The following is a 16,088-nucleotide window of genomic DNA, read 5'->3' on the forward strand; positions in this document are numbered from 1 at the left end:
GTATACAGCTGTGACTAACTATAAGTATACCCGAATTGAATTCCGGGAGAGTTCCGTCCCCCGGAACTATTCCGAGACGTGATGCGGGGAATTTACAAGAAAGGCAAGTGACAGGTTGATCGGAATGATAGTCCTTCAGTAGTCATTTTGTTCGGTAAGAGAAGGGTCCGACTGCCGCGGAATCATAGAGCAGTGGTGAAGTCTGTCTGCCGAGTGGCTGATACGGTGGCACCCACGCAGTAGCTCACCCTATAAGGCTTATCACTGCCGAAATGGGGGGGTGTCGCAGGATGACTCGTATTGCAGGCCATAATTGGTGGGTCAGCTCGTGAACCAGCTTCTATCAGCCTGACTCCCCGTGCAGACATATCAGCCATGGCTTGGATCTTGCACACGGTGACCATCCGTCTGTCCTTCCCATCTTTTGAGCGCCATGTAACATGTTTCGTCAGACAATGAGAATAATAAGCTGAATGTAGCTACTGCTGCAAAGACAGGGATCTATCTTGGTGCCTAGCTGCTGCATGAAAAATGGGTACCGTGTGCCGTCCGATATATATAGTCCTGCTTGATGCCGATTACACAGCCACCATGACAGGCTGCTACGATTTCTGCAGTAGTACCTCTAGTAGCTGAAATGACATTGTCTATAAAGTTAGACTATATCCAATCGAAGTCACCATCATGTACTACTACCTAGTACTCCTACAACTCCTCACCCTCATCCCCCTCACCACCAGCTACACCGTCGACCAACTCTGGACTCTCACCACCCACTTCTGGGACAACTTCCTTTATCCAGCCAACACCGCCCATATCAATCCCAACGACACCTCCATCTTCTCCGACAATGTACCTACTTCCCTCACATCCCATACCCCGATCATCCCCTTCCATAATCATCATAAGTAACTACAGGTCCAAGGCCGCGTCGACGTCACCCGCACCTTCACCAACCGCGACCTCAACAACGAATACATCTCCGGTCTTTTCTCTCAACCCACTCACCCCAGCATCTTCGGCGTTCCCATTGCCTACAACATCACCCAATTCGCAGCGACACAAAACACCGTCGCCTCCACCGTCGTCCTCACCTTCAACATCAGCACCTTCGACCTGGTCATGCCGGGGGTAATCACCGCCTGGTTCGAATTCAACTCGGCCGGACAAATCACCCAGTACGACGCTGTCTTCCGATGGCTGGAATGGCTATTCGTGCAGATTCTCCAAGCCGCGGGGCGTAATTTCCACACGACTAACGAAACAGAAATTCGCGAAAAAGTGGCGGATCTATTCGCCCGGACAATCTGTCACACTGAAGAGGAGTATTGTCTAGGTAGGAATCGGCAGTATGCGTCTATGCGGGACTGCTATGTGTTTCTGACGCAGAAGATTCGCTTTGGGCAGCCATACGAGATGGGAAGGAATACGTTGCTGTGTCGGGAGGTGCATGATAATATGGTCAGGTTAAATCCGGATGTGCATTGTGCGCATATCGGCCCTTCTGGCGGGGATTATTGTGTGGATGATCAAAGCTACGAGGAGGTGGTCTTGGAGAGATATTTTCGGACTTCGTGGGTGCCGGATAATTTGGCTCTGATGAATGTATGGGTGTGGCAGAATGGAAGCGAAAGCAGAACGGTCTAATTTGAAGTGATGGCTAACGAAGCAGAACAAGAAGTGAAAATGTCAAGAGCGGGGAAAAGAAAAAGAAGAAAAAGAAGAGCTATCTATTAACTTATTTGACGTGCCAGAAGGACAAAGCAACGGACATGAAGAATTTGAGACCGGCGATGATCCACAGGGCTGCCCAGATGTTGCCCGTGGCTTTGCTGATCCATCCACCGGCGATGGCACCAACCAGGGTCAGGATGAAGGCGATGACACGACGGTCGCGCTTCTCATTGCGCAACAGGAATAGCTTGGGATCCATCATCAGATCACAGAGCAGACTGGTGATCACCACGGTCGGCACCTCGTTGTAGCCCAACACACGACTGGCGACGGTCTGGCCCGCGGACTGCATACTGAGCAAAACGATGACGGCCTCTTGGCTCCAGTGGGTGACGAACGTGGTAGAGTGGGCGTCGGCTAGGTCACCGGCGATGACATGGCTCTGAGAGAGAGCCGCAGCGATGATGACGAGTACGACCTGCAGCAGAAAACAGGCGACCAGAGTACCGCGCCGTTTGGGGCCGAGAAAGTTGTTGATGCGGGAGAAGATGAAGCTGCCGATCGCATAACAGCCGATGGCCGTCAAGGATCGCGCCCAGTCGTACGGTCGGCTATCCTGCTGCGAGGCACCCAACCCCACGAAAATGGTGTTTCCTGTTTGCATGGAAACGAAAGTATTGTAGGCTGTGGGGGAGAGTGTAAGTATGATTCCATTATTATGAATTATGGGGATTTATGGAGATTTATGGAGATTGATGGGGTAGGGACAAGAAAGGTGTGGAGGAAAGGGATAGAGAGAGTGGAGAGAGAGAGAGAGAGAAAGAGAGTGACTCACCATTGTACATGGTGCTGTCCAGCAAACCCGAACAGAAACAACAGACCAGCAACAACAAATCCGCATATTTGACATTGATCTCAGCCCTAACATAGCTAACCATTGGGCTAGCACCTTTACTGTCCTCCATGGTTTCAATGGCTGGAAAATTAGGCTGCTGCTCCGGTGGGTTGGAGGGAAAGAAACAGAGCAAGACAGGGCCCAAGCAGAGATGCAGAAACGACAGCAGCAGCAGCAGCAGAAAAAGAAGTATGAAAGTATCTTTCTTGCTTTCTTACTCTGTCTGTCAGTCTCTCAATTAGCACGCTCAGAGCAGGAAAGAAGCGGGAAAAGGCAGGCTGACAGACGCGTGGAAATTGAAGAGCTCGCCAGCTTTAAGACAACCGCAACCGTGGGCCCGCGTGGGCCGCAGACCCTCTGAGCAAAACCTTCACAAACCTTTTTTTTTTCTTTTTCGTTCCAAGATTCCAAGACCAGGCCGCTATCCCTTTCTCCTAAAACCCCCCCCCCAAACTTCTACCAATCGCCCAGAGGGGCCAAGCCGGGCGAATCCGGAGCCGCTGTCGGGCTTGGGCTGATTCCCTACAGCACTAGACTCGACCTAACTCAACTAACAACTGGACCGAGAACTCTAGTGCTATCGAAGTGACGAGCTAGCCTCTCTATCCGCCGTTTTTGGAGTCTCTAGCTAAGTCAGCCACGACTATCATTGCCTGTCTTTTCTTTTCCCTCTCGGACTATGCTGGTCGTCCAGTCTACCCCCTCTCTCTCTGTCTCTCGTCATTATTCACCCAATCTAAGTAACTAATCAGACTGCTTACTACCCTTGAACCTCCCAAACTGGATCTCCTCTCCGCCAATCGGCTGACTTGCGCCTCACCACACAGACACTCACTCACTCAACACTCTCTCTGTCTCCCTTACCCTTGTTCTTCTTACCCTCCTCCCACTCCCCCTATACTCCTCCCGGTTTAGTCCGGTCCTACCTATCTATCGATTAATCCTCTTCCAATCTGCAGCTCCAATAGTCGTGGCGGTTTATTTTTCCTCACTGCATCCGATCTGCTAGGCAGGGGACTTGTCGGACTGCTTGCTGTGTCGGACCCGCGTCGTCAGTTTCACCTATGCGGCACCACCCAGCCGGGTCCGAAATGTTCCTCAGCTCTCCTCTCCCTTTTCCTCTTCTGTACTCATGGGTTACACACCGGGGTTCTGATCACTCGCACTGACCGGAGAGTAAATGCATTCTAGGCCATGAGCACATTTCTAGGCAACTTGCGAAGTGACCATGACCCTTTCATGACCAAGGAAGGACAAAAAGAGTACATCCACTACCTAAAAAATCACTAGACGTGCGCAAGAGCCAACCGCGCAGCCAGATCCATCACTCATTCCCCAGCAAAACCGGGGCTGGACTCGAGACTATCGCCTCCAGTATTAATTTTCTGTCCCCCCCAGGTTGCCAAGATACTTGGCTCTGCAGCATGCAGCAACAGAGACGCACTTAATGTCGGCGATGAGAGTCCGCACTGCAGCTGCTGCCCTGGGCCATCTGGTCCATCTGGGTCCTGGTTTCTCCATCGGCTTCTCCGTCGGCTGGTCAGCCATGCACTATTGCCTATCTCTTCATCACTAACCTCCATCACCCCCTCTCTCACCTCATCTGCGATAAGTCCCGGGAGCCAATGCGCTCCGGTTTCTCCGCCATTCAGCAGGCGTGCTAGAACCCGCCCTGCCGCTGGCAATCCTCAACAGTGACTCCGTAAGTGGGATGCCGTTTAACTTCCGGCGCATCAGCCGAGCCCTGGCAGTCTATCGGTGCAGATCTGCCTCCTCGGCCAAGCGCCAATCAAGCCCGATCCATCCCATTTTTCGCCCAGCTGGCGAACTCCGGAGGTTGATTGCTCGCTGGCTTTCAGTTGGCCACCAAACTTACTCTCCCTCCCCCTCCATCCCTCCTCTGCCAATGCGACTTGGCTAGGCTACTGTCTTTTTCAACTGGGTGAAGAACAACGGGCCCCGTCCGTGATGAGCAAAAGCGTCTGACATGCAGCAACTGCAGTATATTGGAGCCTGCGGCTACCGAGGAACTCGTGCTCGTGTGCCACCGCATCGATTTGAATCGATGCGTCTTGTCCATGCACTGTCGGCGTGGCCTAAAGTACGGGCCTAATCTATCTGACTTCATCTCACTCAACACCCCCTCCTTCATTCTCCCCTGACCTGACCAAATCAGGGAATCACCTAGTCAATCAATCCTGCCATCACCGGCGCGCGTAATCTGAAACTACGCGCGGAGTATGTCTCTTAACTCCCCTCGCGGTGGCGGTCCAGCCAGCCCCATCCTTTACTAGATCTGGCGATTTACTGGTCATTAGCCTACGTACGGGGAAGAGGGGGGACGGGAAAACAAAAATGCGAATAATATAACAATAGTAATATTAAAATAATAAAAAAGAAAAAGAGGAGGGGGAGCTTATCTAGGCCCCTGCTGCATTGCATTCGGACATTTTTCGACTTGTCACAGGCACAAATCATAGTCCGCCGATGGCGTCGATTGACCATTTTCTTTTCTTTTCTCGGCGCTGGGATGGTGGCCAAGAAAATTCAATGGCAATGGTTCGTTCACCGGAGTAGGGTGTACGTGCATTTGTGTGGATTGACGATGATTCTCGGCCAAGGGCTTGCGTTACAATCCACCAGGAGGGGAATGTTGCAGACAGAAAGAAAAGAAGTATTGGAAAAATAAAAAACAATTCTTAAAAATGATCTTCTCAGGTAATGAATATTGGTTGCTGGCGGGATGATCTTCTCCCGACACGTCTATATAAACTGGTCACCTTCTGGCTCTTCCTTTGGTTTCTCTCTATCCTCATCAAGCCTCTTTTCTCTCCTATCTTCAACTCTCCACTTTCCAAGGGATAAAAAACTCTCCTTGTTCCCACCTATATATACCTTGTGGTTTTTCCCCCTCGCAATGAAAGTTGATACCCCCGATTCTGCTTCCACCATCAGCATGACCAACACTATCACCATCACCGTTGAGCAGGACGGTATCTATGAGATCAACGGTGCCCGTCAAGAGCCCGTGGTCAACTTGAACATGGTCACTGGTGCTAGCAAGCTGCGCAAGCAGCTTCGCGAGTCCGATGAGTTGATCGTGTGCCCTGGTGTCTACGACGGTCTGTCCGCCCGCATTGCCATCAACCTGGGCTTCAAGGGCATGTACATGGTATGTCCATGCTAGCTACTACTACTACCCTCTTCCCCACAATCAATCAACGCACACTTCTCCGCTTCCGGCGAAAACAAAGATCATACTAACGGAAGGGTTTTAAGACCGGCGCCGGCACTACCGCGTCTAGACTGGGCATGGCCGATCTGGGTCTAGCCCACATCTACGACATGAAGACCAACGCGGAGATGATCGCGAACCTGGACCCCTACGGCCCTCCCCTGATCGCTGACATGGACACTGGCTACGGAGGTGAGCCAAATCCCCATAATCCCCTAAACTTCCACCCTCTGCCAAGACATAATGATCTACCCGCTCCCAAAAGCAAAACGGCAATATAAGACCCAGTTTCCCCACTAACCACCAAAAACAAAAACAATATAGGCCCCCTAATGGTCGCTCGTTCCGTTCAACAATACATCCAAGCCGGCGTTGCGGGTTTCCACATCGAAGACCAGATCCAAAACAAGCGATGCGGTCACTTGGCAGGCAAGCGCGTCGTCAGCATGGAGGAATACTTGACTCGCCTCCGCGCCGCCAAGCTCACCAAGGACCGCCTCCGCAGCGACATCGTGCTGATTGCCCGCACTGACGCCCTCCAGCAGCACGGCTACGACGAGTGCATTCGTCGCCTTAAGGCCGCCCGCGATCTTGGCGCCGATGTTGGTCTCCTTGAGGGCTTCACCAGTAAGGAGATGGCGAGGCGGTGTGTACAGGACCTTGCGCCTTGGCCGCTTCTGCTTAACATGGTGGAGAACGGGGCTGGGCCGGTTATTTCCGTTGATGAGGCTAAGGAGATGGGCTTCCGTATCATGATCTTCTCGTTCGCTTGCATTACTCCGGCTTACATGGGCATTACGGCTGCTCTGGAGAGGTTGAAGAAGGATGGTGTCGTCGGGTTGCCGGAGGGCATGGGGCCGAAGAAGTTGTTCGAGGTTTGTGGGTTGATGGATTCGGTGAGGGTCGATACTGAGGCTGGTGGTGATGGGTTTGCTAATGGTGTTTAATCATTTTCCCTATTTTCTTTTTGATTCTTTACAAATTCCCTTGTCTTGTTTGCTTACAATATCTGGTTTTGTTCGATTTCCCTTCTGGTATCTAATTTTGTGAGAGAGAGAAAGAGTTGTTGTTGGATTACATTGGATGGCAGGGATGTGATGGAAATTATTTTCGGGATCAAAGTGCAAGGAAAGAAAGAAAGGGGGCTGTGTTGTTTATTGAAATTTCCAAAGTGGGGAAACCGATATTTATTTCCTACTATACATATCGCAGCTTGCGTGGTACATATACTATTATATCCTACATTACCAAGAAGGGAAATGGAAATTGAGTGGTTAGATTTTCACTTACTTGACAGGTAATATGTTCTTGACCGATTAGAGTAACTGGCTACTTTCTTACTGTACTCCATCTGACCTAATCAATCATGATGAAATTATAACTAATATAATCTGGTTGCCTTGTACTTAGTACTGCTTACTCCTCACGTCACATCAGATCTTAAGTAGCATCTGGTACGTGGTGTGTTTCGCTCTCCAAACCTTAATAAATCTAACAAATGTATTCTCAGTGAGCAAAGCAGCACAAAGTTCTAGACCCTGACAGAAACTACACCCTGATCGACAGATCATTACCCAAGATAGTAAGTGGTCTCTGCTAGGTATCTCATTCCGGTAGTCAGGTAGGGTAGTAGTAAGCAAGAAGAAGGAGAAGAAGAAGAAGAAGAAAGCAAAAGAATAATAAACTAACTAGCTAGCCAGCTAGCTAGTGCATGCATGAACACGGAGTTGCCGTGCAGTGCAAAAAAATTGGTGCGTGCTCAGCTGCAATCTGCACACTGCCACCCTCGCCCTACAGAAGAAAACATGCTGCTAAGCTCCACTCTGCTGTTACCGCGATGAAACTAGGGCCAATAATGATGCAGTTACTATTGGTCCCACTGGGGTGGGTTGGGTAGCCTTATGATTGTGAACTTTGTTGATCTTTTTGTTTTCTTTTCTTTCTTCTTTTGGTTCTTTTTTCTTTTGTTGAGTTGTCTTATGTTGTTTTGTGGTTGCTTTTCTTTGGGTAACGAGGGAAGGGAAGACTAGCATATGAAGATGAGATGGGAACTATGTTATGTTGTGTTATGCTATTATGACGATCTGCGTGGACCTTAATGTCAGAGTCTTGTCTGATTCAAAACTCCGTTGTCCGTCTGATGTCAGCCAGCCACATTCACACATCCACGCAATCACAATCAATACAAAGGGATATTCAACCCCTGAATGGAAAAGCAGGGTCCAACGAAAAATAGAAATAAAATAATGTAACAAGAAAAAGAATATTCAGCAGCAGACTGCATCAAAATGACTGCATCAAAAGAAATCATGATTCGTCCATTTCATCCATCCCCTACTGTCACTGCCACTTCCCATATCGCCCCCCTACATCTGAATCTCAATGAATCTCATCTCATCACATTAATGTCTCCTGATGCACCACAATCCGCCACTCTCCATCACTCCCCTGGCTCCATGTCGTCGACCCGGTGCCCCGGTACGTCTCTTCTCCGCGGCGCGCATTGATCTTGTACGTTACTGACCCGGCCATCAAGTCGATGACGATCACGCGCACCTCCTGCAGTTCGTACTCGTCGAAGTGATGGAAGGGTGGCTTCAGTGCCTCGCTGATTGACGGCTTCGAATGCAGGTGCAGAACCTCGCGCTGCGGAAAAAGTAGGTTGGCCTCTTCGTTACACATCTTCTTGATTTCGGGCCCCGGGTCAGCCGAGGTGAGCGCCGTCCAGAGACGACGCTCCTTGCCGATAAGGTCTTCGCGAATGCGTTCGTGGATGGAGCCGACCATTTTTGGTGATTACTGAGCTGAGTTGGTGTTGTTTCTTTGGATCTGACTTTGTGGTTCCTGATTAGACTTTCGTGGGTGGCTACTGAGGGATTAGTTATGGATATCTAGCTGATAGCGGTTGTCATGTAAGCTCACCTGAGCGAGCCGGTCGGGGGTATTTCGTCTAAGGGGTATCCTAACGGGTGGCAGAACAAATTTGCGATGCAAGGTCCAGGATGCGACGCGATGCGATGCAATACCAGCAGAAGAAAGGGGAAGATAGAAAGATAAAAAGGAAAGAGTATAACAACCAACAAGTTGGAGGGAGACGGGAGGGTGACGTCACGGTCCAACCCCACGTGGATGACGTCGTTTCCCGATGACATCGGCCAGTTGACTCTCTTCTTCGCTTTCCCCCCAATCCTTCATGCTACGTCTGGTCTGATCATTCTCTTTAGGAATAAGACTATCAACACAGCAGATGCGGACTCATTTCCCGCGATCGGCAGGCGCACGGGAGCATCTCGCAGCTGACGATGACGCGGCTTTCTCTGCTGCATCTGACTCCTCCAGTGCAGCTGCTGCCCATCGCTGCATTTCCCATTTAGAGAGGACCCTTTGTCCACTTGCGGAGATACTGCAGTCGGGCCTCGCGTCCAGCGTAATCTTCAGTGGCAGAATGTGATCGCATGGAGCGGCTCTTACATGCCATCCTCTCACGGACAAGAACGGTCGGTGTGACGAAGTCGTCAAACCTGACGTTGACCCGTTACGCGGATTTCCTGTCAGCTCACATGGTGACACGCCTCAGCTGGGGTATATAACCCCTTGTGTCTTTGAGCTGGCCAGGGATGAATGATCCGAATAAGAGGCCACCTACGGCTCAGCCTGATGACCATCGCATCCCCTCCCACACCCGGAAACATCATCGCTCAATAACATTCCGACCGTCTCTCGGCAGCCCGACAGCATCCCAGCTGCTTCATGGATCAACCCGTGACCTGCCACTCCGCTCCGAGGTCGTACGAGGCCGTTGAGGTCTGCTGCTGCCAAGCATCTGACATTGCTTTGGATCGGCCGAGGCAGCCACGGCAAGGGAGGCCAATGTATTTGTAGCAGCAGTGCAGGATCTCCACCAAGGCCGTTGTTGGTGGAGGAGATCGTCGGAGATCTGACCGCGCAATGTGAGATCCCCTGCTGTCCACGTCAGCGTGGTTTCGCGTCGGACATGTATGGAGGAAGGGGGATGGAGTCCGGTCAGGAATAACCTCCACTCGACCGAAACTGTCTAAGACAGCACTTCATACCCTTGCCATGTGGAGCGATCCCGGCGAGTTAGTTTCGAAAACTGAGTTTGGGGCCAGCTTTAACTTCAATAAACTCGCAGCGATCAGTGGGATCCCTAGAAGATCTTCCGTCTTCTAGAATCCGTGAGCTTCCGGTGGAACCAGATCTGTCGGATTGATGGATCAGGCGATTGGACCCTGACAATTACCAAGATGGCATCACGGTCGCAACTTGGCAAGGGATGATGCATTCTTGCTCGAGTCCGCGGATGGTCGGCGTGTTTAGATCACGTGATAATTCACCAACACTCCGTAGGCTTCGTGACAGACGCCAACTGGCTGACAGTTGGATTCCAGAATGCTCGGCTGGATTGCTTATTCCATTGGGTGGTGATCAGCACATGTTCGGAATATTCACCCGAGTGGCATGATAGGAAAGGAATGGAATGAGAACCGACCAACAAGAAGCCTCGTCTAGGGAGGCCGTGGGGTGTATTGGTGATGATTGGATCAACGAAGCCCAAAAAATCCCCAAGGCCGACGAATCCGATGTAAGTATTCTTTAGTAGGCCCTGGAGACTGACATTCTTCTTGCAGTTGGGGTACTACGTACATGGATTGACTGTCATGTCAAGGGATATGACTGTTCTTTATGTATCATCGAAGATGCTTGATGTCTTTGCCCAGCGATTCAGCTATATTCAGGTATGGGAAACCTCGCATGAGAGTCTGAGCGGGGAATGTAGTAGAAACGAGTCCGCGGACGTGACATTGCGACCAAGAAGGAGCGAGATGTAAATGGCCGCAGCAACAAGGAATTACCAATGCGGGATGCCATTCTGAACGTAGAGCACTGGCATTTCGTTTCCCAACATAGTACTATTTTACGATGTCGATGTAGTGGTTGTACAGGTTACAAGTGACATTCATGATGTTTTGTCGGAATGGTGATTACCATTGTGTGGCTCCAAGCAGTTATTTGGATAGAATTGAACGAATGTTCAATTAAATTTAAACGACGGAGTACTAATACGGTTCCTTTGCAATAGATGCATGTACTGGATAAAGAGCTGAATACAACTAGTAGTACTATCTGGTTGACCTGGGTTGGTGTTGCTAGTAGTATCGGCATTGCTAGTGCTGCTAGTACTAGTAATAGGAGTATCCGTAGATATATATATTTTGGACAGTACAGTTAACTGAAGTATAAGATAGGAGATCTCCGCGAGAGTACTACTACTACTGCCAAGGAATAAGATAACATACGAATATTGTAGATTCACACCCGGCTATAATCTCTTCCTTATTAGTAACTCATCCATCTAATCGGTACGCCCTACGGGGTCTGACTGCAACGAGGTGGAGAGTGCCGTGGTGGTGATCGGAAAGTTCTTCAGCTGGGCGCAGCCCCGCACGTGCCCTCCCTCGTGCCCTCATCTTCCCCCCATTACAGCCGTGAACACCATGCAATTCTACTCATCGGGATTTGAATCTCAGCTTCTTATATTACTATATAAACTCAGCTACGGCTGAGGACACGCACGATGTCACCATATCTGCACAGGGATGTGAATCAATTGCCTAGGTGCAGCAATGGACGCATTGGGAAGCATGATGGAGAGGAGAAATCCGATGGAATCCCTCCACTCCGGCACTAGTGGCGCCGTTGATAGGCCGGTGAGCGATAAGGCAATCTAAGTTAATTAAATTGCGCGATATTGGTGGTGCGATGGTTATCGGCCGGCTCCCCGCTTATCTTTTTGCTATCTATTCCATGTTTTGCCTTTTGGGTTGTTGTTTTGTTCCTGCGTTAGTTCTTGGCTCCGTTCCGTGGTGCCACGGGGTATATCCTCTTCTTATTGTGGGAACAACATTCAGGAACAGGAATTGATGGCATCTATCTACTGTATGCCGTACCTTAGTCTACCGATGATTGATCTCTGTATCCATTGGCAGCTAGAAGAAAAATAAAATAACGCCCACGGCAAACTCAGCTACTCAATTGCGTCCCATTCTTCAGCTGGGTGGAGAACAGCACTAAGTAAGTAACCCCAACTAAATGCACCGCAGCAACCGGCTCGGTTCGTACGGAATGGATCGCCGATCATTGGCTTTCTGGCAGGCACCAATGCTACCCTCTCCGCTCTCGATGCAAATCCTTCCTAATCAGCCCGTCTCCCTGGCAGAGTTTTTCCAACAATGTGGGCATTTAGCACGCGGCGGTGGGTCGACTAAACCACCCTATTACCAAATCCCGATAGCTACGCCGTTGATACGCAGAACAGAAAGACCTCAATCGCAAGCTATAAAGCTGGTCTCCCCAACATCGCTTTCACCATCCAGCCATTGCAGCCAAAAAAGTGCACTCAACCACCATCGCACACATAATGCAGCTCCTTCAATCCGTTTCCACGGGCCTGCTGCTCGCCAGCAGCTGCCTGTCCTCCCTTGCTGCGGCTCGCTCCGTCCCCGCGGCCAAGAACATCGCCGCGCGCCAGTCCACTGACAAGATCGCTCCCAAGGTCTTCATTGTGTCCATGGTAGCCCACCCTCATCTAGCACCCTAATCCAACCCCACCATGAATGCTGTCATATACTAACAAACCACCCAGTTCGAACCCGAAGCCGCCATCTGGTGGGGTATTCCCGAGTTCAACGTGCTGGAGCACAACATCACCATCCCGGGAGCTTCTCCCCTCTTCCCGGACGTGCACTGCACGGCCGACCACAACATTTGCCAGCTGGTCACCGGTGAAGCCGAGATCAACGCGGCCGTGACCGTCTCCTCCATCATCTTCAACCCCACTTTCGACCTGACCAACACCTACTTCCTGATCGCCGGTATCGCCGGTGTCAACCCCGAGCAGACCACCATCTGCAGTGTGACTCTGGCCCGCTACGCCGTCCAAGTCGCTCTGCAGTACGAGATCGACATCCGCGAAATGCCCGCCAACGCCACCACCGGCTACTTCCCCCAGGGCGCCTACTACCCCTGGCAATACCCCGGCAGCATCTACGGCACCGAGGTCTTCGAAGTCAACGACAACCTGCGCCAGATCGCCGCCGCTTTCGCCAGCAAGGCCACCCTCGCGGACTCCGACGCCGCTAAGGCCTACCGCGCTAACTACAACACCTCCGACGGCATCTACGCTGCCGGTGCCTCCGCCCCCTCCGTCGTCCAGTGCGATGTCGCTACCAGCGACGTCTACTACTCCGGTAACATCCTCGGCGATACCTTCGCCAACACTACTAAGGTCCTGACCAACGGTACCGGTAACTACTGCGCCTCCGCCCAGGAGGACAACGCCACCCTCGAGGCCATGGTTCGTGCTGCTAAGGCTAAGCTCGTCGACTTCTCTCGTATCATCGTCATGCGTACCGCCTCGGACTTCGACCGTCCCTACCCTGGCGAGTCGGCCCGCGAGAACCTCCTCTACGCTTCTACCGGTGCCTACGAGCCCTCTGTCGAGAACATCTACAACGCCGGTGTCAAGATCATCGAGGGTATCATTAGCCAGTGGAACGCCACGTTCGCTGCCGGTATCACCCCCAGCAATTACGTCGGTGATATCTTCGGAACCCTCGGTGGATCCCCGGACTTTGGTCCCTACGGTGATGCCGCTGAGGCCGGTGTTTCCCTCAAGCGCAGTGTGCCCCGTCGTCGCAGCCTCCGGGGATACTAAACCATCTCTAGAGAGAAGGAAGATCTTGTATGGGTATGATGCAAAATGAGCATGAGTATGTGAACGAACTTAATTAATATCTAGCTAGCTGGTTAGTTAGTAGTAGTTGAATCAGTCAGTCAATTGGCATAATAACGTAACTATTCCACCTACCACACTCTCCCCACTCAGCTTAATTCAATAACTCCACAGGAAAAGCCCTAGCCAACGCCTCATACCCCTTCGGATTCAAATGCAAATGATCCCCACTATCATACTCCCCTTTCAACAGATCTTTCCCAGCCCCGTCACCCCTCCTAACCACCCGATCAAAATCAACCACCCCATCAAACACCCCCGAATCCCGTATCCACCCATTCACCTTCTGTCTCGTCTTCTCCCGTTCCGGATCCGAGTACGGCTGCACGACGGACGCATTCGGTGGTGTCCCGAACGGCGTGATCGTCGCTCCGATCACCTTTATCCCTGCCGCATGCAGCCTCGTGACGATCTGTTTGTAGGACATGATGATTCTATCGCCTACTATTTGCTGCGCGGTGGGGGAGGTAGATGCTGTGCCGATGTCGTTGACGCCTTCGAAGACGATCGTGTGCGTTATGTGGGAGTGCGAGAGCACGTCGCGGTCGACGCGCGAGAGGGTGTTTGGGCCGAGGGAGTCGTGGAGGAGCCGGTTGCCGCCGGCGGCTTGGTTGAGGAGGGAGAGAGTGGTTGTTGGTGAGTTGGGGGTGTGGAGGTATGGGAGGAGGTCGTCGGGCCAGCTGTGTGTAGCATCATTATGTGTCAGTCTTTTGATGTATTGTTGGAGACAAAGAGGAGGCCAGGATACCGATTATTTTCATTCGTATCGCTCCCTCGTCCGTCTGTTATGCTGTCGCCGAGGATTGCGCACCCGTGGTACGTATCTGGGAGGAGGGCTTCAATGGTAGAGATGAAGTACCTTTTTCCCTCAAAACTATTAGTATACATTGTGCGACTGAGACGGTGTGATATGGTTGAATAATGAAATGAAGAGAAAGGGGATGGATATACCAATGCTCAACCCCCACCACATCCCCGCCAACTACCTCATCCACACCAACTAAATCCCCAAATCCCATCCAAGACGTCGTCCGACTCCCCGGGTGAGATGTAATATCTGTCCCATTTTGTCCGCTCTCCAGATACAAGTCTACTGTTAGTGTCGTACCCGCTTGTTTCGGGAGGGTGATTGGGTCGGAGACGATGAGACTCCCTACTGGAACGAGGATCGAGGCGTCTCCGTCGAAGGATAACGGGGTTGTGGTACCCGGGATGATGGATGCGCTGCCGAGGGTGTTGTTGGCTGGGACGGAGATGGCTACGGAGGTGATGGGGAGGTCGGTACTACCGAAGGCGTTGGAGAGACGGAGACGGATGGTTTGGGCAGGTTGGGTGAGGCGGAGGGTTTGGCGGAGGGTCGTGTTGGGGAAGATGGAGGGAGTGGAGTTCTATTTCATGTTAGTGGTGTATAAAACTGGGGGTGGAGAAAAGGAGGGGGGACGTACAAATGGGGCTGGGGGGAGGTTGGCTGGTTCGGTGAGTTGGGGCATTGTGGTCCAGATGTCGACCCAGTGGGATTGGGATTGTGATCCAGACCGGGAAGAGGGAAGGGGAGTGGTTAGAATGGGTAGGGCTAGGGAGAGGAGGATCACGAGATAGAGGAGGAAGTTATGATTATTGTGACGGGCCATGGTCGTATTGATGGTACTCAATTGAAGTGATATTCTCAATGATTTTACCTTGAATCTGCGGGTAGTCCGAGCAGCTGGGATGAAGCAGATATACGCATGGTATCGGCTAAATGGATAATCTACAATGATCGACCGGCTCCACAAATGCGGGGAAGCATATCAGGCAATTTGCATTTGTTGCTTATCCTATAGATGATGTACATGAAGCATGGCTGATTACAGACGGCTATATACAAGCAGATATTTCCATGCCCTCAGTATGTCTTCAGTGTCTCAAACCACTCCTCGAACAACTTAACCTTCGCATCAGATGCGGTCGGGATTTCACCCCTTCCATCGCCCACATGCTGCACCGTCGCGTTCTCTTCCGTGACAGGCCATTGGGCCAGGGATCCTCCATTGGGATTGCCTGTCTTGATAAAGTTGGCCCAGTATCCATTCATTTTCCGTCCAATGGCATAGTCCGCAGCCGTCCACGTCTTGTCCGTGCCATACAGATTGTTTTGGGACATAGTTGATCTCAAATTCGTGGTACGCTCCCTGGTCCTGTTTTGGAACCGTGGTACAACGCCTGCCCTGCGGAAATAAGGTAGGAGGGATACTCGATCCGCGGTCCGTTATTGGTCCCGCTTAAGCAAAGCTCCGCAGGTCGGAGGTCGGAGGTCGGAGGCAAAGATAGAATGTTATGCCCAATAGAATTAAGTATGCGTTTCAACTAGGTTACTCCCACATACCGCACCTGCGATGGCATGTTCTGCGCGTGCTTTTCTTGATATCTGCCGGAGCGACGCGTAACCTAAGCACTTCATTTGAACCTGGAAACGTTGGCTCCCAATTATG

General features: G+C 51.3%; 9 protein-coding genes across 9 annotated transcripts; 4 read left to right on the top strand and 5 right to left on the bottom strand.

Moving 5' to 3' along the window:
* Positions 1 to 684: 684 nt before the first annotated feature.
* Positions 685 to 1,647, top strand: BO83DRAFT_427130 (uncharacterized protein; the record flags this gene model as incomplete). Its single annotated transcript, XM_025535326.1, has 2 exons — positions 685 to 852; positions 919 to 1,647. The coding sequence occupies 2 exons, from the start codon at positions 685 to 687 to the stop codon at positions 1,645 to 1,647; spliced, it is 897 nt and encodes a 298-aa protein (XP_025388284.1).
* On the bottom strand, positions 1,531 to 2,639 carry BO83DRAFT_437472 (YoaK family protein; the record flags this gene model as incomplete). The annotated part of the gene is made up of 2 exons (XM_025536014.1): positions 1,531 to 2,358; positions 2,510 to 2,639. The coding sequence occupies 2 exons, from the start codon at positions 2,637 to 2,639 to the stop codon at positions 1,739 to 1,741; spliced, it is 750 nt and encodes a 249-aa protein (XP_025388285.1). The 3' UTR covers positions 1,531 to 1,738.
* Positions 2,640 to 5,486: 2,847 nt separating this feature from the next.
* BO83DRAFT_312930 (isocitrate lyase/PEP mutase family protein) lies at positions 5,487 to 6,751 on the top strand (the record flags this gene model as incomplete). The annotated part of the gene is made up of 3 exons (XM_025527537.1): positions 5,487 to 5,741; positions 5,849 to 5,996; positions 6,129 to 6,751. 3 exons carry the CDS (start codon positions 5,487 to 5,489, stop codon positions 6,749 to 6,751), a joined length of 1,026 nt encoding a protein of 341 aa, XP_025388286.1.
* A 559-nt stretch (positions 6,752 to 7,310) lies between these two features.
* On the top strand, positions 7,311 to 7,888 carry BO83DRAFT_378522 (uncharacterized protein). The gene is made up of 2 exons (XM_025531274.1): positions 7,311 to 7,386; positions 7,505 to 7,888. The coding sequence occupies exon 2, from the start codon at positions 7,516 to 7,518 to the stop codon at positions 7,699 to 7,701; it is 186 nt and encodes a 61-aa protein (XP_025388287.1). The 5' UTR covers positions 7,311 to 7,386; positions 7,505 to 7,515; the 3' UTR covers positions 7,702 to 7,888.
* Positions 7,889 to 8,126: 238 nt separating this feature from the next.
* BO83DRAFT_34507 (nuclear transport factor 2 family protein) lies at positions 8,127 to 8,979 on the bottom strand. Its single transcript, XM_025528738.1, has one exon. It carries the CDS (start codon positions 8,589 to 8,591, stop codon positions 8,202 to 8,204), a length of 390 nt encoding a protein of 129 aa, XP_025388288.1. The 5' UTR covers positions 8,592 to 8,979; the 3' UTR covers positions 8,127 to 8,201.
* Positions 8,548 to 9,201, bottom strand: BO83DRAFT_34640 (uncharacterized protein). The gene is made up of 2 exons (XM_025528776.1): positions 8,727 to 9,201; positions 8,548 to 8,673 (listed from the first exon to the last, which is right to left on the bottom strand). The coding sequence occupies exons 1-2, from the start codon at positions 8,954 to 8,956 to the stop codon at positions 8,601 to 8,603; spliced, it is 303 nt and encodes a 100-aa protein (XP_025388289.1). The 5' UTR covers positions 8,957 to 9,201; the 3' UTR covers positions 8,548 to 8,600.
* Positions 9,202 to 12,062: 2,861 nt separating this feature from the next.
* On the top strand, positions 12,063 to 13,686 carry BO83DRAFT_378524 (purine-nucleoside phosphorylase). The gene is made up of 2 exons (XM_025531275.1): positions 12,063 to 12,396; positions 12,469 to 13,686. Exons 1-2 carry the CDS (start codon positions 12,244 to 12,246, stop codon positions 13,537 to 13,539), a joined length of 1,224 nt encoding a protein of 407 aa, XP_025388290.1. The 5' UTR covers positions 12,063 to 12,243; the 3' UTR covers positions 13,540 to 13,686.
* Positions 13,687 to 13,711: 25 nt separating this feature from the next.
* On the bottom strand, positions 13,712 to 15,248 carry BO83DRAFT_445399 (SGNH/GDSL hydrolase family protein; the record flags this gene model as incomplete). The annotated part of the gene is made up of 4 exons (XM_025536551.1): positions 13,712 to 14,297; positions 14,366 to 14,476; positions 14,569 to 15,005; positions 15,063 to 15,248. The coding sequence occupies 4 exons, from the start codon at positions 15,246 to 15,248 to the stop codon at positions 13,712 to 13,714; spliced, it is 1,320 nt and encodes a 439-aa protein (XP_025388291.1).
* Positions 15,249 to 15,502: 254 nt separating this feature from the next.
* On the bottom strand, positions 15,503 to 15,760 carry BO83DRAFT_427136 (uncharacterized protein; the record flags this gene model as incomplete). The annotated part of the gene is made up of 2 exons (XM_025535327.1): positions 15,503 to 15,541; positions 15,593 to 15,760. 2 exons carry the CDS (start codon positions 15,758 to 15,760, stop codon positions 15,503 to 15,505), a joined length of 207 nt encoding a protein of 68 aa, XP_025388292.1.
* Positions 15,761 to 16,088: the final 328 nt, after the last annotated feature.

The sequence above is a fragment of the Aspergillus eucalypticola genome (genome assembly GCF_003184535.1).
Source record: "Aspergillus eucalypticola CBS 122712 chromosome Unknown BO83scaffold_12, whole genome shotgun sequence".
NCBI lineage: Eukaryota > Fungi > Ascomycota > Eurotiomycetes > Eurotiales > Aspergillaceae > Aspergillus > Aspergillus eucalypticola.